The 26376-nt window shown below is 39.7% G+C and overlaps 1 protein-coding gene across 2 annotated transcripts in view; it reads right to left on the bottom strand.

The window, feature by feature from the left end:
• Nucleotides 1-26376, bottom strand: part of Cntn3 (contactin 3) — a 396519-nt gene that overhangs the window by 22186 nt on the left and 347957 nt on the right. For both annotated transcript variants that reach the window (XM_060383858.1, XM_060383859.1), the window contains exons 14-19: nt 16969-17086; nt 16005-16163; nt 15752-15901; nt 14304-14374; nt 11074-11308; nt 8523-8638 (exon numbers count right to left, since the gene is read on the bottom strand). In XM_060383858.1, coding sequence (XP_060239841.1) covers nt 8523-8638; nt 11074-11308; nt 14304-14374; nt 15752-15901; nt 16005-16163; nt 16969-17086 — 849 coding nt within the window. The remainder of the gene's footprint in view (nt 1-8522; nt 8639-11073; nt 11309-14303; nt 14375-15751; nt 15902-16004; nt 16164-16968; nt 17087-26376) is intronic.

Genomic DNA, 26376 nt, shown 5'->3' on the forward strand with positions numbered 1-26376 from the left:
TTATTTTTATTTTTAATTTTGAGGGTCTAATTAAGTTGCTTGAGTTCAAACTCACTATGTAACCCAGGCTGGCTCTGACCTAGTAATCCTCCTCTGTCATCCCCTGAGTTAGCTGTATCAGCAGGCCTAGCTGCTAAATGATTCTGCACTATTCCATCATCTCTAGGTTATTTTCTAGATTCGAGTAGTCATAGCACTCAAGCTGAGATAATAGAATGCCTCTTTGCTAACATCCAGTTCACAGGTGCACAAAATGGGGGCGTGAAGAGAAGGTTGACTATAGTGAGGAAAACACTTTGAAATGTGTGCACAAAAGAGTTGCCACGAGTCTGGAAGAGAGTGAAGGCCATTGGTATAAAAAAGAAACAAAGACACATGCGTTACAAACCAGAAGCTGTACTGAGAGTCAAATCTGGATACTAGGGACCCCCCTAGTATAACAGAATTAAAAATAAAATCAATGGTAAGACTGTGGCTGAAGACGAATGGGGAAGTGTTTATCCATTACTCCAGAACATGGGCCAGAGAAACAGTAAATGTTATGAAAGTGAATCTAAGAGACATGGAGGATAGGAGGAGTGGTTCTAACTGGAGTTCTGAATAAGGGACTGGGGGGAAAACACCATTCACAGGGTGCATGGATAATAGTGTACAGAACTGGATGGACACAGGCACTTTCATCTTGTAAACTTAGAGTTTACTGTGGGGAAAAATAACCAGGAAAACCACACGAAAGGAGATGGTGATTAAGGGTGAACGGTGCTTCTCGGCTACTTTCCGTAGCTGGACACCTTGTAAGTCCAGTTTGCCTCCATCCTGGTAGTGATCCATTGTACCTTGGTTTGCTGGAGAAGAGACAGTGTGTGGGTGCATGTGTGTGTGCCTGGGGTGTATTTATTTCACTGTTTAAGGGCAGTCTCACAGCACAGGCAGTGACTCATCTTTTCTCAGAGCTCTGTTGCTGAGCAAGCACCCTCTGTAAACATAGACTCATCTTCTACAGTTTTGGTTTTCAGTGAGCCACAAGCTTTCTGCAAGTGCCACAGAGTAAGATATTTTAAGAAAGATGATTTTTTTAATAACTGTTTTTAGAGCATGCTGCCATGTGTTGTATTAGCTATTGGTAATCTCTTATGTGTATCGTTTATGAAACAAACTTTATTATCCATGGTTTCAGAATTTCCCCCCCCCCGCCCCCAGAAACTTGGCTAACACAACATTGCTGAGTTGTGAGATGATTTGGACCAACACCATTTAAAAATATGCAACAGCACTTAAGAATACGTCGTGCCTCCTTCCCTCACTGAGCTGGATATTAAACCTAAGCCTCTGAGCATCTATGAAACAGTGGTGCCTTAATTTGCTCATGAGATAATACAAGTTTGTTTTGTTTTATTCTGAATCATAAAACCATTTTGCTAGTCAATACAGGTTTATCTGGGTAAATGAACAGAAACAAACAGGAAGAATGTCCAGAGTAAGACTGTTATCTCTATCTCGGCAAGTAATTTGGTTACCCAAAAGGAATCCTCCTGCTGCGAGGACTCTTTATGATCACTGCAACAGAGATTTCACTTAATTTAACCATAAGCTCAAATGCAGTACGTAAAGATGCTGTTCTGAAAAAAATAATGATGCCTTTACCATTATAGAACAGGTATTAAATCAAGAATACTTTTTAAATAGATGAAAGTGGTTATGCGTGTGTTTCGAGATTTTCAAAAGGATGAATATTTTAACATAGCTGTTACACTGAACACACTGAAATGAAAAGAAGGCATGGAAAAATGCCTAGAGATATTTTTGGAAACCAAGTCCACATTTATCTTTCACTCATGGTCAATCTGTTCTTGGCCCTGGGAGAGTCATCTGAAACAACTGCCCACATCAATCTGGCTCATTTCCCGCTGTCTTCTCATTGGACATCATTTGGAGAGACTGTATAATAAAAACACTGTACACCTGGGAAACCCTTACACATACATGGCTGAAGGCCAAGTCTGCGCTCAGAAACGTCCCCGTTGATCTCCACCCTCGCGGAGGGTCATTTACTCTCCACCCCCCATGGAGGGTCATTGCAACCAGCCTCTACTATACCTCTCAGTCTTCCACCCTCAAGATCTTCATTTTACTCACTTAAAATTTGCCTGAATTACATGATGCAAATACGTCTCAGTTGTCTGTGCTCGATTTTCCTACGTTCATTTTTCTATGCGAAGTCTTTGCTCAATAACAAGGAATAATGGCATAAAGCTTTGCTTCCATAGTCTCAGAGAAAGTACTCAAATATATGACCTCCTTTTCAGCCTAATGAAAATGTAAGGGACTAAATACATTTTGTCCAGCCTTTTGGGACAGGAAGGCTGGGTGAAGGCACCCATGAGTCATAGTAAAGCATTCTGTTGTATTGTATTCCTCTGCTAAACTTAAAAATCTTTCGGGTTCTCCCCATTTAACATTAAAATTATTATTAACACGTGGTAATAGTACAAATTTGTGATCACCAGCCTGGCAGAATGTAGGCATGCATGTGGATGGACCTCTGGCCATGACTGTGGGATTATCTCAACTGAATTGACTCATGTGGAAGATGTAGCCTGGCACCACTCCCTGACTAGAATCCAAAGATGGACAGAGAGATGGAAAACTGAGCGGTAACACATTTCCATTGCTCTCTGCTCCTTACTGTGGACATAATATGATTAACTGCTATGGTTTTCCTGCCAGAGTGGACCATCACCCCAAACTCTAAGCTGAAACAAACCCTCTCACCTTAGAGTTGCTTTTGTTGAGGAGGTATTTTAATCACAGCAACAGGAGAGAAAACTAAGGCGATATCCATGTCATGTATTGTGGTATTTAGCTTTTTTATATATCACGCATTGTTCAAACCAGGGTAATGAGCATTTCCTTATTCCTTCTATGTTGTGAAGTCCTTTCTTCTAATTCTCCATGCACACACCAGCGAATATAATGAGTTAGGATGAATGGTATGAACTGACCGAAGCTGTGTCAGGATGCACAACCTGCAGAAGCTCAATGCAGCATGGATGGGAGTGGGTGGGGCTCAGGACCCATTGCTAAATGAGGACTGTTGTGGGTTGGAGAGTTAATTTTCAGGATGTGGCCCCTGAAGGCAGCTGCACATGATCAAGGACATTGTCTTATACCCATACCCATACAGAAATATACTACTCTCAGCCTTGATCAGAGAAATCACTCTTTGCAGTGGACCATGGTGAATGTAGGGATTCCTGGCTATTCTAACAGCTAAGGATACGCGAGTGCGGAGAGTTCAGTCCTTAACATAGCCATTGGAACCGTGGACTGACAGCAGCTGCAGTTATCTGCAGTGGGCCTGTACAGTCAGCCACGGATGGCGAGAAGCACGCTTGTCTGTTCCCCCTCCCTGAACCACTGCCTAGAGGGACAGTCCTCATTGGTAGACCACCCGGCCTGCAATGAATAGTTCATGAGCATGATTGCACAGACGGCCACAGTTAAACTCAGTAGGTCACAAAAGTAAGCAGAAAGGATGTGGAAAAGGGATTTATAGTGAGGAGGATGGGGTTGATAGGGGTGGGAGGGAGACAAAAGAAGGTGGAAGGTGAGAGTGATCAATATACACTATAAAATGATATTGTTGATATACATGTGTGTTCTAATATATAGCATATACATATATTAGAAACTAAAATGTCTCTAAGCAAAAGAAAAGAAGTTGTCAGTATGCACCATGTAATAACTGTGTGTTCTTTTCAAGTACCCAATCTTCACATCCCTTAAGGCTTCTGTGTCTTCTTTATCATGCTTGCCTTTCTTTTCCTTATTCCAAAGGGCACCAGGAAAGATATGAGCCCAAGTTTATAACCGCTTAACAGATGAAATAAATTGGAGCCCAGGGAAACGAGCTCCTCAACTAATGCTTGGTCAAATCAGGAAGGAAATTAGTCTAGATGCTAATGACGATGTGTGCACAGCTTGCCACACATCTGTGATCAGCCCTTACTGAGATGAGAGAGAGGCAGGAGCTATTAACAAGTTCAAAGCCAAACCTGGGGAACTGCAACCCACAAACTCAGACACATGACTGATAATTAATTACTCTGCTAAGTCATTTATCCTTCCAGATTAATTTTGAAATAATTTCTTGGACTAAGAAAAGGTATACTTTTATCAAGCTACAATTACATCCATTAATTCTTTACATTTCCCCAATTAGTTCTTGGATCTTTTAGCCCATTTGCTCTTTCCTTGTGCCACATACTCCACATACTCTGGAAACATTTTAAATCATTCCTTCTTTTTCATACATTGCATACTACATTTGAACATTCTGTTTGGTACTTTTTGCAAAAATAGTCAAAATGCAAATACACCCCAACCCAAAGGTTTATATAGAAAGTCTCATTAACTGACTAAAATACTTTGTCCCCTGCCTTCCCACCTCAGTAATAGGAATAACACAGTTGGGGTTACACACTTGATGACAGTAGACTCATTTTATTTCCTTAGTTCTCTCTCTGTGTGTCTCTGTGTCTATGTCCCTCTCTTTCTCTCTGTCTGCCTCTGTCTCTCAGTAAAATCTTATCCAAATGCCAATGTTCAAAGCAGAATGTGGAATGTTGCCAGTGTCCTTGGGCCATTTTGACAAATGCTGCTTTCTTTCATTTAATCCTCAACTAAAGCAGTGACTTATTGGCTACTATTATCTCTATTGTAAGTGAACTTTGGAAAGTCTTATGAACGTACTGAAGCTCACACCCCAAACAGCAAAGTCCAAACTATATTAATTTAACCAACTTTTTGTATGGTAACTTAAGGACTTGGGAAATGGGAGTAAGCGATTAAGTGAAGTTCTCTCATGCAGGAAGATCCGGATGCATGAAAATGGTATGAACACTACAAGATACTGTGGCAGCTTCCGCTAGGTTCTTTGACATTTTTTTTTAATATATAAAATCCACTTTCAATAAAATGCCCTTTTCTAAATGACTTTTCAACAGCTAAATTTATATATTTTAAGAAAAAGATCAGGGCTGGGGAAATGGCATGCTCAGTAAAGGGCTCATGTCCCTGACTTAGTTGAATCCCCAGAATCCAAAGCAGCATGGTGCAGCTCTGGTGCCTGTTATTTCTCCAATTCACTTGTATGCCTAAACCCCCATGTGAGGGAGGCAGAAATAGGTGGATACCTGGGGTTTCACTGGCCAGCTAGTCTTTCTGAACTGATGAACTGCAGGTTCAGTGAGAGATCCTGTCTCAAAAATATAATGTGAAAAGAGATAGAGGAGGACACTCAGACTCAACTTTAGGCGTCCACAAACACTTGTGCATGCAAACATACATAAGCAACATGTGAATCAAACATGTGCTAACAATTCCCAACAGCCAACACTCAAGATGTCTTATAGGCCCACAAGTCCAGTATAGTGTACACAATTACTTATTTAAATGTTTCACAAGGTGCAGCCATGTTAGAACTCACAATCCTGCATTTTGTTTGTAAGGGCAAAATCATGTAAGGTTGGCATGCATCTCTTTTCCTTAAGTAAAGAGTGTCAAGTAGACATGTTGATTTTCTTTGACTAGTTTTGATTAAAAAAAACTGAATCCTTTGACCTGCTCTTCTAGTGGGAGTTTCAATGACAGTCCTCCTGGAGTTCCCTTTCCAAAGTGAGGACAAGTAATTTTTTATGGAATTTGATTTTACCAGTTTAGTTGTATCAGGGCAGAGCTAAACTTGGTGAATGGGAAGTCACTGGTGAGTGTCAATACAGGTGCTCCCTTTTGTGGTCTTGCCATGAATCTAGGCACAGCCAGGGAATTTTAAAACAATGTTTTCTACTGAGACCACAAAATTTCCATATTCTGTATCTCAAAACCCTCCAAGACACACAGAGCAATCCATTGACATTTCTTTCACTCTGGGAAGAATGCTAGGAAGGCAAGTAGGTGTCAGGCCAGGTAACTCGACTCTTCCTGAGTCTCTTCAAGCTCCCTTTAAGAAAGAACACTTAGGACTTAGTGTCTGCTTGAAACTATTCACTGTTACAAAACTAAAAAAGAAAAAAAATATGTCTTACCTAGACCCCTTAGAAATAGTTTCCAATTGCTTCTTATTATCATGTCCCATACATTATGAAAAATGCCTTCTATATGCTATCTTGTTCAACTTCTTGAAAGCACAGCTTTTAAAACTGCTCACACAGCTGGGACTGGCTTTATCTTCATTGTTTTCCAGCTGTGCTCCTGCTTGTAGGCCACACAGCTTCATTGTCATTGTCACAGGCAACTCTCTAACCTTTGGGAACTGCTGCTGGTGCCTTACTGTGGCCTTCTGCTTACATCCAGTTCACATACGCAGATGCCTGAACTCCTACACTCTTTGGCCTTATTTCACAGGCTGATCATGCCCCTGCTGTAATTTTATGGTGTTTCGCATGGTTCATCCTACTCTTCCCTTTCCTTAAATGAGTATCTCTTGTTTCTGGTCTGGTCTCTCTTTATCAAAATAAGTTCTTCTTGTGGTTAACCATAAAAGCTGTCACATTTCTGATACATGCTAAAAAATGTACGTTACCTACATGTTTTCATCCTTTGGTTTTAAGGGGAGTTTACTGACCCTATGGTCACTGATAACCCTGGATGATTTGGGGAAGGTAGTCGATGGCTTATATCTTGAACATCACTGCTCTGGTGCCTGTCCTTTTTTCTAATTCACTTGTTAATATTTATTTAAGTCAATGCTTGTTTGGTCACAAGGAATGGAAACCCTTGCAACTGTTCAAATATAAAGAGTCTTTAATGAGAAGGGCAAAGTGAAAAAGCATCTCAAGGATACTTGAGATTCAGGTATCTATCAAATGGCTCTGCTGTTTTGTTCTTTTAAAAGTTCTATAAGCACTTGCGTGATTTTTCCTTTAGGGTGAAACAGTGTAACTGCTCCATCTCCTCTTACCAGCTTTGCCCAGCATGCCTGTAGTGTTAGCTTGCAAAATATGAAGTAAATTGTGAAGCCGATACAGCGACTTGATGGGTAGAATGTCTAAGCCACTTACTTAAATAGGTCAAATAAGAATCCGACTGTTATGAACTTTTTATAGATCAGTTGCCTAAGATCAGGACAACCACCTGTGGCTGGGCTGAAAAGTAGAAGGAGAAATGGCTGTGTGGAACTAGGAAAGGCTGTCCAAATCACTCATTTGTTCATGAGGATAGTGTCCTGATTATTTGGTTTGTTGTTAACTTATAAAAGCTAGAGTTGTTTGAAAAGAGGAACTTCAATTGAGACAATGCCTCCATCAGTTTGCCTTAAGCAAGTCTGTAGGTCATTTTCTTTACTTATGAATGATGTCAGAGGATCCAGACCACTGTGGGAGATGCCATCCCATCTGTAGGTGGTAGTAAATTGTTTAAGAAAGGAAGCCTAGCAAATGATGAGGAAAAAAAAAAACAATAAATGGCATTCCTTCATGGCTTCTGTTTCAGTTCCTGCTTCCTAGTTCCTGCCTTGAGTTCCTGCCTTTACTTCTATCTGTGATGGAGCATGGCCAGAGAGTTGTCAGCTGAAATAAACCCTTTCCCCACCAAGTTGCTTTTTGTCATATTGTTTTATCACAGCAATTAGGAGCCCTGTCTAAGACAAGGGTTTCCTAAGAAGATATATGTGGGTGGAGCTGAAATCATAACTGTCACTCCTATAATAATGTTGCTACATACTTCTTAGCACTTTTTTTTCATTTTTCCAGTTCTTAGCTGCACTGCTCTTTAATAAATATTGAGTCTTCCTTTCATTAAATACCATGTATGAGATGGCCCTACTGTACCATCTAAAGTCACCCCTTTCCTGTGGATCTCCTTTAGTGACATCTCATCATCCATGCCCAGTGGGGAAATGTTTATGCTCCTTCTATGTTCATTTACACTTTCTTTCATTTCCTGGTTAAGCTTTCCTACCATTGTTGACTCTACCCAAATGGCATGCACTTATCCACTCAAACATTTGTACTCTTGCTGACTTATTTTGACGTTCACTTTATTTGTTCTAGAGATATCCTCTTTTTAAATATTTTTTCTTATATCACCAAATACAGAGGTTATTGCAAGTGAGAGTTATGTTACAGAAAGCTAAAAGCTTTATAATAGAATCTCACAATGTAGCAAGAACACCAAGAAAATAGGTCAACAAAAGGGTATGGGAGAATATGCTTTCCAGATGACAAAATAATTTATATAAACTTTATAGTGCAGTTCAATCTCACTCTTACTATTTTAGCAAACCCACATAAAATATTTGGATTACATGACTTTCCCTCATATTTATTTAATGAATCTTCTCTATGCAATCGGTTATTTCCAACTACCTGGCAGAGTTGAATAATCAGATGGTACAATGTGTCTGCCAGTAAGAACATTTAAGGTAAAGACAGTATTTGTCTAAAATGTTGATGTTAGGAAAAATTTGAAGTTAAACAAAGTAGTAGCAATATGTAAACACACATTAATTATAAAACAGTTACCTCATAGCCAAGCAAATGTCCATTGCTCAACTTCCAGGGAATTGTATTCCATGAAACCTCAATTTCTGAAGAAGACAGGCTATGGGCAGAGATGTGGGATGGGGCTACTGTAGGCTCTGTTCAGAAACAGAAAGTGGGATACAATGATAATGTTGGCAATTAATTGGCAAAGCATCTGAAATTATATTTTTTTTTCAATTTTTACTATAAGTTTTTGAGACAGGGTGTTTCCACGTAGTCCTAGCTGGCCTGGCACTCTTTTATGTGTTCTAGGCAGGCCTAGAACTGACAAAAATCATCCTGCCTTCATCCTAGAGAACTGTAGCTACAGGAATGTACCACCATACCTTGTTGAAACTCTTTAAATAATAATAGCAAAAACACTGACGAGGTGAAGATCTTACAGTATTCTGTAAAAGTATTTGAAACTATTTACCATGTCCTGAAAATATAGATGAGATGCTACTTTTCTGCTTAAGAAAAGGTGACATCATAGCCATTAGGTTTTCATTGCCTAATTGCCATAGCAACCTTTATTTTCATCCCTTGGAATTATTTCTCAGTGTCTTCCTTTCTTCATTTTGTTTATAAATTTCTGTCTTTGTTTCCCTCCCCTTCATCTCAAAGCAGCTGCTCAGGAACTTCTTTACCTGCAAGTGCTACTGACATCTTCGCATAACCCAAAAGGCCAATGTCAAGTCAATGTCACTCACTAATAAGTACTGAGTGAGTGTCTCTTTTAGTTTAGGTCCAAAGGAGTCAGAGACTTAAAATAATAGCTTGCAAACATTGTCAAAGAAATGGGTAGACTTGCCCATGTTATTACATAGGAAATCCTCTTTGTAACAAATATTCTTGAGTTGTATAGGGCTCACAGAGATTCTCCTTTCTCACGATACTGGTTATTAACAGAAATTTATCTTCTCTAACATCCATTTCTGTATTAAATGGTCCTGATCTTTGGCTGTGGCTTTGTGAGGGAGAAACAGAAGCAGCAGTGAAGGATGGGCACAGTAGGTTCTCTATCCCTAAACTCTCAGGGTTGGGGCAGAGACACCAGCAGCACTTAGAGCCAATCCAGTGCAGGCAGGCTATAGCATCAGATCATTTTCTGAGCCCATCTGATTGTGTTGTCTATGAGGTATACTGATCAGATTTTGCTTTGGCTCACTGAGGTGCTATAGCATATTTCTAGCATAGATCTCGCCTTTTCTTACGCAAACTAGAATTGTTTTTTGTTGTTTTACTGGAAAACCCTTTGACTGTGTTACAAGTGAGACAATAACAGTTTCAGCAGATAGAAAATGAGCAAGGCAAAAATAAGCAGAAATCTGTGGATGTCTCTGTCTTCTGCCACCAAAAACTCAGGTCTTAGATGCGCAGGTAGGCAGGTAGGCAGTGTCTAAAGACTGGTCAAAACCCTGGTCTGCCCTTATAAGTCTGGTAGTTTCTGGAGGATGAGGCTAGCTATAGACATTAGGCTCTCAAAGAATCTTATAACTATTTTTATTCTCCCCCAATAATAGAAAATGAAAATATAAGATGAGGTAGGGAGTCTCAGTAAAATAACTATATTGGAATTGTCATCTTTGAGCCATGTTTTATAATTTACTATCAGGTCTGAAAGTTAGGGGAGACAACATGCTATTATATTTCATAAGTTCAGAATGGTTAATGCCAAACTCCCCAAGATGAAGTTGTTTTATTTTCCATTTGCTAAATATATTTTAACAAATTCATGATCTTTCATCAAGCTTCCATTTTCTCATTTGTAAATGGAGACTAATAATTCACCCTATGCTTCAACCATTATTTGAAAATTGAAGTCAATGCCTGGCAGATGGTAAGCACTTCATATACCATGGACGCTTCCACCTTTCTTATGAGTTGGAACTTGGTAACAGGGCTAACATTCAGTTGTTGGTATCTCAAATGGCAGTTCTACTTAATCCTCCTAAGTTCATTATCCTTTTCTCAAGAGGGCTTGAAAGAAAATACTATGTTTCGATTTCTTGAGTAGGTATACAAGAAAGACAGAATGACTGAGCAGGTTCCAAGTGAAGTATGTAAGTGTCTATAACAGCTGGGGTCATCCTTCAAAGAGACACACTCTACATCTCTTAAATGTCAAACTCCTGGTTCTCATTATCCATCATGTTCCTGTCCTTTGCTGAGGCCATAGGAAACACTGCTTACAACTCTGGGCCAGAATAGTTTTAAGGGTTGGTTAATTTTTACAGCAAGAAGAAAAGTGAGCTTCAGAAGGTGACAAGATCCCATGGCTCACAAGATGAAATTCAGGAAGGGAGTGCCTCATGAGCAGTTTTAACTGATAATTTTGATCTGTAATCATTCCATGAGTCTTAACATTTCTAGTAAAGTATAATTGAATCACATTGGTAATCTAACAACAGTCTGATGACTGTTCTTTTGAAAAAAATTATATATATACATATTACATATATATATATAAATAAAGTCACAAAGAACTTTTAAGACTTTAAACCATGCATCTATTAGATTGGAACTGATCCTTTGTAGTTTTCCATACCTTCCTCTGCAGAGAACACTGTTGTCACTGGGCTAAAGGGCCCTTCACCTTTGTTGTTGTAAACACCCACTTTAACTTCATATGGTGAAAAAGGCATGATGCTTTCATTCCTAAAGACATATCTCGGGTTATCTGGGGATGTCACCACTGTCTGGATCCAGGTGGTAACCCCAAGTGGGCGGAAAGCAACCACGTATCCAAAACCTCCACCATTCTGTAGTTCTTCAGGAACTGGCTACAAAGACATATTAAATCACCCTCACACATAAGATTGGGACAAAAACAATGGAAATATTTGTGGACTTGCAAGTCATTAAATAAGATCTACATGGAATTAAGCAAAGGTATTCTAAAAATGAGAAAAGCATCATGCACAGCCTGGTGAGCTGCTTTTAAACAGGCATACATCACTCATTCACAGGCATCCAGATAATGCACTTGCATCCTCTTTGATTATTGAGATATTAGAATATCACATGGTCCAACTCTGAGTTTCTAATAACATCAACTTTCATTCAAGCACACTGCACACCTGTTATTTTAAGACAAATAAAAACAATCAAATTCATAAATGCTAATCTTACAGAAAAGTTTATACTTAGATAGTAAGACTCAGTATAAAAACTTAGAGAAAAAAGGACATTATTACAATGCGCTACATTCACAACTGCATGTGATTAAGTACAAAATTCTACTTATACTCCACTATGGGAAAAATGGCATTTTATTTGTTAATCAGTATCTGAAAATTACAGATAATTTAGCTCTAGTGTCTTTTAAATGTTAAATTCATTGTTATAGTATTTCCTACTTTTGGCATGAAGCTAAGGCTAAGAGAATAGCCCAGAAGATACTAGACGCTCAAGCACACTGTGGTCTGTGTGACATTACTGGGACCCACAGGGCTACATAAAAATTATGAGTGAACAAGAGTCAATTGTTAAGGCCTTATTTTCAGTAGTATGTTTAAGAGCCAAGTGATTTTGATCAAACTATTATGTCCTTGCCTGTATACTTTCACTGATACAACACTAGAAGGATGGAATGAAAAAGGTATATGCAAATGAGCAGAAAAATGATTAGAACAGAATGCAGCAGGGAGAGGGGAAGCCCCACTGGTGTCAAGGCCACTAGGACTAACAGTACCACTACTTGCTGTAGCATGATGGACCAGCTTCAGCACCACCAGAGTTATGAGCATCACCCAACCACTACCAACCACACCAACATTAGCTGTGTAACTATCAAGGGAGTTCCTCCAACATTCAGCACCAGCATCGCATCTCCATTAGTGCTGGGACTACTAGAATTAGCAGTATTCTTCCAGGTATATACAATCACTGCCATCACTACCAGTAGAAGCACCCTGCATGACCCTCGTCAATGCTCCCAGATCCTGCTATCACCAGTGCCACTAGCTCTACAGAAACACCAGTACCAGCACCACTCCTGACAGAAACAACGCCACTCAACCCATTAGAATCAGCTCAGATAGTTCCACCAGAACCAACCGTACTACAGACCACAATGCTAGTTATACCAGAACCACTAGTAACACCAAAAAAACCAAGCCACTGTGAGCACTATCACCAGTATTACTATCAGCATCATCCACATCTCCAGCAATATTGATGGTATAAGCACCACCACTACCACCTCTTACACCACCAATAGAATCAACATTAGGAGCACTGTGACTTAGACCACTAGAGGTACTCACTAGTTCCACAAGTACCATCACGGAAATTGGTATCACTAGAATCAACATCAATACCAGCAACATTAGCACCAAGAGTACCACTACCAGAAATAGCATCATTTAGATTGGCTACAGCATCATCATTCTATCACCACAAATACTGGGACCACTAATTTTATCAGCACTGCCACTTGCATATCTCTAGCACAATATGGCCACCAGTACCACCATCAGTGCTGTTACAGTAACAAGGCTACTGTTACTACAGTAACAGTACCAGAACTACCAGTGTTGTCAGCACTACCTCTAGCAGAACCAATGTAACCAGCACTACTGCCAGAGCCACCAGAAACACCTCACAAACACCTAGCACAATTATCAGCATTGTCATCAACTTTGTTATCACTGTCTCCATCATTAATACCACCATCACAATCAGCACTATCGACACTGCTACACGGAACGTCCAGTGCTATGGCTGTTACCAGTGACACCAACATACCATCACTACCAACATCAGCAGCAGTACCACAAGAATCACTAAAACCAACAGGAGAACCAGTGTCAACACTTCCACTAATACCACCACCGGCATAGACACTATGAATCAATAGTACTAACAGAACCAACAGCACCATTGCCAACGTCAGTGGCAGCACCAGGTTGTTGTACTGTTACTAGCACCAGATCCAACAATACCCCTAACACTAGCATCATTAGTGTCATCAAGAACAGCAACAGTTGCGCCTTCAGCAACATGATCGACACCTTCACACTTCCTTCTGTGAAAACACTAATACTGCCACCAGCAACAGAACACTAAAATTAGCAACAATGCTAGTCTAATCACCATCAGCACCACTTGGCAACACCACTGCTGGCACTAATACCAGCAAAAATGTCACTAAACCCAGCACCAATACGGGCATCATCACCATGAGCACCACAACGAGCACCACCACCGTTACCACCACCATCACCACAATCACCACCGTCACCATCATCACCACCGTCACCACCACCATAACCACCGCCACCACTGTCACCACCACCATCACCACTACCACCACTGTCACTACTACCCATCACCATCATCACCACCACCATTATCACCACCACCACTGTCACCACCACCATCACCATCATCACCACCACATCATCACCACAACCATCACCACCATCACCATCACCATCATCACCACCTCCATCACCACCACCACTGTCACCACCATTATCATTACCAACACCACCACTGTCACCACCACCACCATCCCCACCACCACCATCCCCACCACCACCACTGTCACCACCACCACTGTCACCACCACCACCACCACCATCACCACCATCACCATCATCACCACCACCACCACTGTCACCACCACCACCATCATCACCACCACCATCACCACCACCACCACCACCACCACCACCACCGCCACCCTCTACCACCACCAGTACATTGCTGGAGGCTGTTATGACTGAATGGAGAGAAATACCCTGGTGGGAAAGATGTGGCCCAGACACTTACATCCCAGGTTATCACTAGTTCAGATCGGCTTCCACCTCCTCCGCTGACCTCAGAAGGTGCCACTTCTGGAGCTGTGTGGGTCAGAGACATAGAGACAAAAACCCTACTTTTATACAGTAATATCTGAAAAGAGACCCATTTACTTATTTGCAATATCATTTATACACTATCAACACATCATGAAGATACATATATGTCACCAGTAAGGTAACCAAAATTATATTCACATGCATTTATAAAATATTTTTTTACACGAAGTAGTAAGAAAAAGAAAAAAAAATATAACACAAATGAAAGCTACTTTGCCATTAGGATGACAGAAATATGAGAAAAGGTGATTTCCCAGGACTGACAGGGAATCAGGGATTTTTCCAGATTGAGAACTTAGCTTCAGCATGGCACAGGCACTGGGTAAGAGGGTCACAGACTGGAACTCACAGGTTCTGAGAGGAAGTGTTCTTGATAAAATCCCTACAGACATGAGCTTTCTCACTCACGATGAGAACCTTTTGGTTGGTAAATCCTAAGATGAAACTAGAATATAAATTCTATGGAGGGCCTTGGCAATGCGCACAGCTGTATTTGCTGGATGTGTATCAGATGGGCCCTAAACACACATTGTGTGAAGAAATGAGGACGGCAAGAGACAGCACAGAACTACGTGTTCCACGCAACACCTGGCGCAAACATTAGGTGTGCTGTCCTGAGGAAAAGGGCGTTATTAAAATTGTGCACACATATTCCACGTCTCCTTTGGCTTAGTCTGCTGTATCCTGGGCCTCATTTTAATTGGTATCATTGGTTCTGGAAAGGAAAGTCTTGATGTCCTCCCCACCCCCCAGGTGCTTCTTTCTTTAAAAAAAAAATGGCTGGTTTGCCTACTAACTTGGAATTTTGATGACAGCATATTTTTCCAAATTATGAAAGTAGCTTTGTGGCACATTGCTAGCTGCCTCCTATAAATTCTGAAAATGATGCTTTCTTAATCTTACACGTATGTGGCCATAATACACAACTCATGCGCTGCTTACGTGCATTTGCTGAGTGTGATGGCAGAATGAGTTTTCTTTTGTAGCAGCATAGCTCCCAGTGGTATTATCAGACCAATTTGTCAGCGCTCCTTAGAAATGAAAACAGTGTTTCTTCTGCTAATGGGTAACTATGTCAGATAGTAATTATAACCTTAAGTGACAAAAACATATTCACTCAACTCACACTAATGATCATCCGCAACTGACTGCACACTTGGAAATGTCACACTACATCAGACTCTCTTACATGCTTCCTTTGATAAATGCCGTATGGCAAAGTTTGCCATTAGAAAGGTCATATCAGTATGACAATGGATCATTGAGACAGATCTCCTGATGGCTGGGAGACCAGAACTAATAGAAACATACACCCAGGTAAATCTATTAACCCATTACTCAGAAAACAAAAGCACTAACCTGCCTCTTCAGTCCTTACTTTTTCTGAGGGTAAACTGGGTTCTCCACCTCCGATTTTGTTACTGGCTACAACCCGAAATTCATATTCCACCCATGGGTTTAGCTCCACGACAGTAGCTGTATGTGTCTTGCCATCAATGACCTCAGGTACTACAGAGGAACAGTTCAGAAGGTTAAGAGCCCACCTGCTCCAGTGCTCAGCTGACACACGTTCATCTAAATAGCTGCCCTCTGCTTCTCCCATCCACTTTACCTGTCGTGACAGTTTGCCAGCCCACAGAGAAAGGTGTCCTAGCTTGGACTGCATAGGATATAACTGGGCTGTGGCTGTCTGTGCCTTCTGTCCAAGACAGCTGGGCTGTTGTATCTGTAATTTCGTCTACCTTCACATTTTCTGGTGGTCCAGGTGAACCTAAAAGATGCAAGAACGCAAAGAGCATCCCATAAATGTCGTCCTCTTCTGCCAAAGCAAAGAGGCTGACCTCATCACGTTAATACCTCCAACTGATCCCATTTTCAAAAGCATCCAAGGGAAGAGGGCACTTAACTGGCAGTAAAACTACCACGTTTGGCATGTTTCCATTGTTAGATAAGAGATCTACGAGGAAGCCGAGATTCACAGCACTGCGTGACTACAGCCGGTGCCTACGTACTGAGGCTCTGTTCAGCGCTGTCCCTGCGAAAGGTCTTAGGAACTTAGAAAGGTCTAAGTTCAGCATCTTCTACACCTTTTCAGCTTAAGTGCCCCCTGCTTTGGGTGGGATACCGTCCTGTGAAACACATCTTGGCTTGCTACCTCAGTGTGTTTTATTCTGTGATGTACTTTGGACATTTTTTTTTATCCTAGCAGTGAATCAGCAGCCTAAATAACAAGCAAGGTTGGTGAGTTTTCCCATCACTATGGATGGTGCCTATTCTTTTGGAGGCAGACACACATGCACCACATTCTCTCCCCTATCAAATACATTTCCTGAATTAATGACATGCTCAAAACCACATTGGCTTGGCAGCAGCAGTGGAATGCCAATTACAGCAAGACCCATTTGAAGGGCAGAATTGAGGTTTTCATTCCTTTAAATTAACACATTTGTATTGTCATCTCTTCTGGCTTATGCGTGTCAGGGATATTCTTGCATGGTATCCCTGTAGGGCTTTTCTCTGGCAACGAATGCTCGCGGAAGGCATTGTTAGACAATATAGGACACGTTGCTGCTTACCTCTCACTATGAGCTCAGCTGCAGATGAAACGCTGTCCACCCCAGTCTGCACCATACACACATACTTCCCACTGTGCTTCAGTTGAATGTTTCTGATCATTAAATCGCCTGATGAACTCTGTTGGGGAAACAGGTAATGAAACAATATTATATTCAAAAAAACATGAAGGATCTTGAAGGTGAGACAATCTATGTTTAGAAAAAAACAGTCAGAAGACTGAAATCAGAGGATGCATAGAACCTAAGACAAGTTCAAAACCAGGCACAATGGCAGGCAGGTTTCCATATGCATATAAAGCATCGCTCTGGGTATTTATGGTTTCAGAAATAAATGAGGGCAGAGATTATAGTCTCAGATTCTATTTACTTCCACGAGGCAACACTTCTTTTTATATTCACTGCTTAGCACCAGCTCAGTTTTCTCTCCGGTTGCAACCCCACTGCAATTATCTGCCTGAGAAGAGGAGGAAGCATTTGGGCACCTAGTGGGAGATAAATACAGCATGGCAGGGGGGATTACCATGGTTGAAACACTTTTCTCTTTTCTCAACACATTGGAGCTTAAAAGACTAAAGTCATCTAATTCGTTAAAAAGCTACAGAATTTAGAGCATGGAAATATGAATCCTTTAAAAAAATTAAAACACTTTAAACCTTATAAATAACAGTTATCCAGAAGACATTTGTTGACATCCCTTGGTACCAATTAATGGAACAAATGTGTATCTAAATGCTCAACTTTAAAAGGTCCTCATTTAAAGAGACTATAAATTTCCATTCATAAAATGACTAAGTGAAGGTCAGTTTCCAACATCAGTGACAATAAAGACTGAAATAAGAGCATCTAGAAAGTGAAGCCCTTTGAAACCAATCATCACTTCCCGTCCAGCTTAGGAGAAGAGGAGGAGGCAGTACTTATCTTATTAATTAAAAAGGAGCTTTACTCTTGCATGTACTGAGGCTTTGTGGCAAGAGGGACTCAACTGTTCTAATTTTAGTTAGTTCCCTAAAATCCTGCTCAGGCTAATATCTTCCATATTGTTCCCCATCCTTAGGGTTGTTAATGGGCTGTGTATTCTCCACTGGTTGGATCATATGGCTTTAGATGGGATTTCTGGGGTACTGGGAGAAGCGGCTGCCAGGTGATTGATGGCTATAATTAAATGATAATCCAGAAACTGTTCAGTTTGCACATTTTACTTTCTTCAAGTTCAACTTCTTTTTTTCTTTTCCTCCCTCTCTATCTTTCTCCTCAGGGCTATTTAGAAATGTTTCCCCAGGAGAAAACCATCCCTGCTTGCTGACCTTTACAAACTCTTCTGGTTTTATGAGCTCTGCATACTCGCAGGAGGGTCATTATCATTTCCATAGAAATCTCCTCTTTTCAGCAAAGCCTGGTGGCTGGTGAATGTCACCAGGGCTCTGGGTGAGGATGCTGTTCTTCTCTGCGTTTACTTTCTTATTTCAAAATAGTCCGGTAAGGGAGAATTTAGCTGAACCATTTTTTTTAATCTGCTTAGTCATTTGGATCTAGTTTTAGACACGCTGGCTGCTTTTGGCTCTAGAATAAGTAAGGAAGAGACTCTGGAACTTGGGGTTCTATTGGCTTTTGTTACTGATGAATAAAGAAAGAAAAATAGCCAAGCTTGAGCATAAAACAGAACTGAATAATAACAAAAACATTTTGCCAAAGGAATACGGACAGGTTCATCTGCAGAGATATCAAATCATGTTTTTAAAAATTCCTTTAATTTCATTTTATGTGTATGAATGTTAGGCGTACATGTATGTATGTATGTATGTACACCGTGTGTATTGTCTGTGGAGGCAAGAAAAGAGTGTTGGATCTGGAACTAAGCCCCAAGAAATACATATGTGTATCACCAAAGGAAATTTATAGGGAAAACAAAGAAAGCTAGTGTCCATGTGTCCGTCTCAGTTAATATGCATTGTAGATGACTGAATGAAATACTATCTGGTCATAAATAAATTAACAATAAATACAGACTGTTGGAATAACGTTCTTCTGGGATGTTTACAATGTTTCATTCAAATACTGATTTCTCTACCCCACTATCTGGCTTCAATCTGGACATTGCATTGTGATGTTTATTCTAAGTATCACCTGTCTCAAGTTTGTGTAAACATGCCACCATTTTTTCTCTGTATTTTCAATTAAATGACCAGCCAATGTTGTGCAATGGAGAGAACAGGGCAGGACATTCTGGTCTGGAGGGGAGTAGAAGGAAGTGAGTGGGAAGACGAGGGGCAGAGATCGGGCAGGAAAGGTCTTGGAACCATGAGGAGAGATGAACCGGATCTATGATATGACTAAAAGCAAGTATAATGGGTGAATTCTGAATGGCAGGAAACTATATGGGCCTGGATGTTTAGGATGGAGTTATCATTACCCAGCATTGTGCTCTAGGTTAATTAAATAAATCCCAGTCTCTGTGTGGTGATTTGGGTATGAGAAACCAAAGGATTAAAAAAAAATGTGGCTATTATTTTAAAGTTTGAAAGCCTGAACTAAGGCTACCCAAATGGACATATGTCCATCCTTAATGCCCTGAGGGGAAGAACTAGCCTTACTGAATTCTTTTCCTGCCCACTAGAGATAAAATTGTTAGGAAACTGTCCTATCCCCTTAGGGATGGACACCACATCATTAATGGTTTGGGGATCTTCCTATAGACAATCATTTAAAAAATGCAACATCCCTTTTGCATTTCAACCAATAGACACTTGCCAGGCAGGAATCCCCCCTGCTTTGGGTGCACTGGGAGGGAACAGAATCTTTAAACCACCCAACTAACCCGAGTTCGAGGCTCTCGGCTCTCACCGCTTCTGCGGTGGGGGTGTAAGCCCAAGCCGCAGCTTGTAATAATTTGTAATAAAAAAATCCTCATGTGTTTTGCAACAGACTCGACTCCTGGTAGTGGTCTTTTGGGGTATCGCGATTCAGGCATAAGAGGAATACAGCTGGTTTAGGATAACTGCTGTTTAACTCCAGATAAATCAACAAATGTTGGAACAACAAAAGACTGATATTGTTGGATAGAAGAAACATAAAGCTTAGACATAAGATACAGCTCTTATCATATAAGAGATCTATATACGGTTACCTTTAGGGAATAACTGTCATTCGCTTTTGCTTTTGTTGTTAAATTTTCTGCCACTTAGGGGTACTATGTGGGGTCTCATGTGTGTTTACTACATTCAATCACACCCAAAGTTGGTTTCTTTGTTTATAGACAAGATTTTGATACATCTTACAGACAGGCCTCAAACTTGCCATTTTCCTGCCTCAGCCTCTGAAAAAGTTGAGAATATAAGCCTGGCCTACTAGTCACAGTAGAAAGTTATAATGAAGGGTCAAAAGAATAATCTGGATGAAAGCCACATTTTTGTTGCATGAGTTCAGTTCTGGTTATATGAGAGGGTTTATTTAGTGGAAGGTAATTGGATTTCACACTTTGGTAGAGAAACAATGGCTGTCAAAAGATAGCTAAGATTATGTATAATTATACTTCTAAGTGCTTGTCTTTCAATGAAACTATAAGCAAATATATTAACCTAGCAAGTCTGTAGTTCCTAACTCTAATTTTCTCATTATGTCTAATATTTAATAATCCAAATTCAAATCAAGATGCTAGTCACATATTCTGAGATTTCTTATCAAGACATAATTACTTCCAGAGACGCCAAAAATGAAAAAAAAATTCCCTAAGGAAGATTTAGCTAAATCAAAGTGACCCCCTTTTTTCATCGGTTTGACTCTCTTAGAGAGCATAGTTGTCGGTTTACTGTGATGAAAGAAACCATATAGGAATGTCCAGAAAATCCTAGTATACAGACACTTGTTCAGCCATGTTCATTATCTAGCATGTTTTAAAGGTGGTGTGGCCTCTACCAAATCTCAAAAGTAAGCAGACCCCCCGAAAAAAAAATTAGCAATAATAGATGAAGGAAGAGTGATCAATGAAAAGTAGAAAGATTATTTTAGTTTTATTAAGGCAAATAGTGTGTTTAATTTTGTAGAGGATTTCTGAAAGCTCTCAAGAAATAATTTGAGAAGTCAATGTATGCAAAATCAAACTGCTAAATTTGGTGCATAACAAGGACTTTATCAGAAGGATAAAAAGAATGAAATTATAAACATTTCTGTCTTCTCACAAAAATTGTTTAAAATAGAGTTAAGATTCTATTATAAAAGTTAGTTGTGTGCTAGCATACTTCATATCAAAAACAACAACAAAAACAACAACAACAACAAAACCCCCCTCATTTCTGAACAGTGACTTTTTGAAACAGCAAAGGAGCAGAAAAAACATGGCCTTTAAAAAGATAGACAGTTCTAAAATATGTTTTTCCTCCCAGACTATAAGAAGAATTAAAGAAATTAGAAATTTCCACAGAAAGAAGATTACTGTTGCTAATTTAAATTTTATGTTTGGCCCAAAGATGCCAGTACTGATGTTACATATATGAGCCAACTTGTCAATTTTAAATGGCAAAAGTGATGAAAATATAACGCTTTTGAAAAAATGCTCAAAAATAAAAATCTATACTATTTTGAGTTTGGGTGAAAAGTTCTGTAGATCCATTTGATTTAGGACCTCTGTAAGTGTCATTATTTCCCTAGTTAGTTTCTGTCTAGATGATCTGTCCCTTGGTGAGAGTGGAATGTTGAAATCATCCAGAACCAGGATACTGGGTAAGATGATCCTCACTCAGAAAGTCAAATGGGATAGACATTGGAAGAAGGAGAAAACAGGGAACAGAACAGGAGCCTACCACAGAGGACCTCTGAAAGACTCTACCCAGCAGGGTATCAAACCAGATGCTGAGGCTCATAGTCAAAATTTGGGCAAAGTGCAGGGAATCTTATGAAAGAAAAGGGAGATGAAAGACATGGAGAGAACAGGAGTGCCACAAGGAGAGCAACAGAACCAAAATATCTGGGTCCAGGAGTCTTTTTGGAGACTGATACTCCAACCAAGGACTATTCATGGAGATAACCTAGAACTGCTACACAGATGTAGCCTATGGCAGCTCAGTCTCCAAGTGGGTTTCCTAGTAATGGTAACAGGGACTGTCTCTGACATGAACTCGGTGGCTGGCTCTTTGATCACCTCCCCCTAATTTGGGGCAGCTTACTAGGCCATAGAGGAAGACATCTGTCATCAGCATACAGTCCTGATGAGACCTGATAGGCTAGGGTCAGATGGAAGGGGAGGAGGACCTCAACAATCAGTGGACTGGGGGAGGGGCATGGGAGGAGAAGAAGGGGGAAGTGTGGTATTAGAGATTGGGAAGGGACAGGGGAGGTCCCCTTGGAGGTCCCAAGGCTAAGATACAAACTGAGTTGATTATAATAATTAAAAATTAATTAATTAATTAAAAATACAAATCTCGGAGAATTACACAGAGAAGGTAAATGTATAATCAAGAAATTTTCTTTGTCTACTGTCAATATATCTGGTGCCCTGGCCATAGTAAGTAAAAGAGAAGGGAAAAACACATATTTAATGAAGCATTGTTGTGGGGTACACCAAGTGACAAGTGAGCTTATTACAAAAGTGTCAGTAATGAATAAAGTCATGCAAATCACCAGGAAGTGTGTGGACTTAGTAAGAGCCAAGGGAATGATCACCAGTTCCAGGAAATCCTAAGAAATGTAGAAAATAAGATGAATAAATTGAGAAATATTGTTGAAAATATTTTAAGATTTGCTTTATTACACTGTCAAGTAGTTTATGATATTAAAAACAAAATTTAGGACAGGCATGATGAGCATATTTGGCTTTCAGATTTTACATTTGTGTATACTTAACTGATTTTTGAAAATATTTTCTTTTAAATTTATTTTTTCTTGATTACAGTTTGCTCACTTTATCCCAATTATAGCACCCCCATACCTTCCCAATCCCACCCTCCCTCTCTCATTTCCTCCTATGCCCCTCCCCCAGTCCACTGATAGGGGAGGTTCTTCTTCCCTTCCATCTAACCCTAGCCTATCAGATGGTTTTATCAGGCTTAGATGCATTGTCTTCCCCTGTGGCCTGATTGATCAGGCTGCTTCCCCCCTCAGGGGGAGGTGGTCAAAGAGCCAGCCACTGAGTTCATGTCAGAGATAGTCCCAGTTCCCCTTATTAGGGCATCCATTTGGAGACTGAGCTGCAATGGGCTACATTTATGCAGGGGTTCTAGGTTATCTCCACGCCAAAAATAAATAAATATTTTCCTAATTAAAATAGAATTAGACCATATTTCCTCATCCTTCTTCTCACTTAGATCCCTCCTAGGTATCTTCCCTTCAGTCCTTCACAGTCCAGCCCTTGCCCCTCTGAAGTTAATGTTATTATTATTATTATTATTTGGAATGTGTGTATACGTATAAATTTTGCTGAATTTGTTTTCGTTGTTGGGCATATACGGCTTCCGGGCTGACCACTCTGCATTGGACAAACAATAAGGAGTCTACATGAATTTTCCCCCTGAACACTAACCAATTATTTTAATTAATTAAGCACACATTTTAAGGTGAAAGCCAACTTATATAACATTTCAAATTATACGTGTTCCAAATAAAACTGAAATTTAGAGCAAGCACAAATTAAGGCAAATAATTTTATACATTTTGACCTAGGTAAACACTGGCCTGTGAACAGCCAACGCTATGTTTTCTTATTTTTCAATATGATAAAAATAATTTGAAAACTGATTTCAAGAATGTTTAGAAAATATTATAATATTTTTGTGGCTCTATATTAAGGTAGTACCAATCTGTTATCTCCTCACTTTTTAATGAACGACTAAAGTTTCAATCTGATATTTAGCTTAAAAAAATATTTGCTCATGTCTCTTTACTAGACTTGTATAGGACTTGTCCTCACAAAAGATACATTTCTCACTTCATGACCATGCCGTATTAATGCTGCCTGCTGCCATGCTTTCTGACAGCACCTACATTGAACTATATTTAAGAATGAAGTACACTGAGAGGAAAATCAGAACCAAAATACCCAATGAGAATCTTGAGAACCCGCTGAGATATGCAAGTACTAGCATCAAGCCAGATATTAATGTATTCATTTCCAGTTACAATACCAAGTATCCTCCTACATTTGCATTGTCCTATAGTTTTTACTATTTGAATAAAAATATTTAAAAACTATTGATGTTTTATTTCTCAGACATATTGATGACTTCATGGGAGCACTAATATTCTTTGAATACAGTCTGTACTTTTCTTTCTTCACTTTTTTTTAACTTTTCATTTTCGCTTCTTTACCAAATAACATGAGCTAAAAGTGTCAAACTTTCATTTTCTTCACCCCCCCATTCTCATTTTCCTTAACATTTTTATCCCCAAACTCAGCAGTAGATTTCTCAGTTTTCTAGAACTAAAGTGATTTCTCAAAATTGCTAGTTATAGGCTTAACTGGAATAAGGGAACTAAGAGAGGCAAGGTCTGTTCCGATGATTGACACAGAAGCTTGAGGCAGCAGAGAGTATTCTATAATTCATACAGATTTGAGTTTCTTCTTATAGGCACTGTATTATAAAAATAGGGGAACCTCAAAAGCTCTTAAGCAACTACTATCACACTTCAGCTACTAGCGACACAATCCTGAGTGAGAAAAACAGTCCTTGTATTTATGGACCTGACAGTTAGCAACCAGGGAGTAATCAAATGACTACACGAATTGATGTAAAATTATAGTGTGAGAAAGGTTACATCATGCTGAGGAAGTCTATAGTTTTCTGTGGTTTGTCTCTCAACTGACAGCTGAGCCAAACTTTGTAATAAAAGCAGAAGTTATCTAGGAAAATAAGAGAAAAAAAAATGGCTATCCTCCGGGAACATTCATATGTGCAAAATCCAAGGCACACGAGGAGACAAACTATTGGAGTGAGTCAAAAAGAGGAAAGTAGTTTAATGGATTCTGTGAGTACAGAGATGCCAGGGGTATGACACTGTGCAAATTAACAGCCTCCACGCATGACAGTTACATGTTGATTGTACTGGAATCAACTAAGAGACTTGTCCATAGTTACTCCTTCTCAGAAGTTGCTAGATCTTTCCCCTATAGCAGGTAGCACATTCATTGGTAGCTCAGATATAAAGAGGTCCACAGAAAAGGCAAGGCTGCCTGCCTGTCTGGGCTTCTTGATAGATACTAGGTTCTCTGCCTCTCCAACGAAAAGTAAGCCATTTTGAATATCCAGCCACTATCATGTAAATATTTCCAATAAATTCTCTTTTCTAATATGTAGTCATTGTAATGACTCCTTTAGAGAATCTAATTACTACACCAGGAAATTAGAAGCGCACTGTACCTGACAAGTTTATCTTTATATCCATAATGACACTATTGTTTTTTCTTTGGGGTGGCTACATTTATGATTGATTTCAAAACTTTGTTCCAGCCCCACCCTTTCTGCTAGCTTCTCTTTCCAGTTTTCATGGTAGTGGACTTCAAATCTGGGTCTTGAAAGGCTCAGTATGCATTCTGCCAGGGAGTTATGAACCTAACCTCTAGGATCACTTTCAATTATTTAGACAATTAAGTGTTTCCCCTATAAGATATAAGAACACTTATTTCCAGAACATATTACTAATATACATCATAAATGGATTTACAAGCAAATTTTTTTGAAATTAATATTAATAAAATAGCAAACAGAAGAGAATCATTAGATAATGATGATAATAAAATATTCGAAGTAATTTCAAAAAAACGCTCATCACAAAGAAAAACAGTACATGAAATGACAACCCACATCAGGTAAAAAACATCAGCCATTACTATTAATGACAGGTTAGCTAAATTTAATTATTGGTCTGCCTTATACTAAGAGGTACAACATACACTTTGGATTGGGGGTTCTTCTCATACTGCCAATGAGGCATGAACTTTGACTATAACATATTATCAGCACAAGCTAATTCCTTAGGAAACAGTCTAGATGGTAATGTGGCTTCAAAGCTTCCATAGAACAAATTTTCCAGTTTAAGGAGAAACACATTCTGACAGCTATTTTTGGAAGGCGAAGTTGAGTAATGGTCCTTCTCTTTTTATCACTACACACAGCCTGTTATTACCAAGCGTCTCCTTTAACCATTCTCCTTCTAGAGTAATTTTCAAATGATAACATCACATGTAAGTTCCATCCAGGTGCCTTGGAAAACAATAGGGGCTAGAACCTTCTGGCACCTGGCTGGTGTTCTTTTCTCCAAAGGTAACTGACAGAGTTGGTCGAGACACAGCAAACCTCAACATTCATGGCCAAGCAAATTGTACCTTGTTTCCCATCAACCCCAGTGGCTGTATCAAGGTCACCTTCCTTATAAATGCATTCTGCCTACTCAAGGAAAGAAAAAAAAAATCAGCAGTCGTTC

This window comes from Meriones unguiculatus, chromosome 5 (assembly GCF_030254825.1).
Source record: "Meriones unguiculatus strain TT.TT164.6M chromosome 5, Bangor_MerUng_6.1, whole genome shotgun sequence".
Lineage (NCBI taxonomy): Eukaryota > Metazoa > Chordata > Mammalia > Rodentia > Muridae > Meriones > Meriones unguiculatus.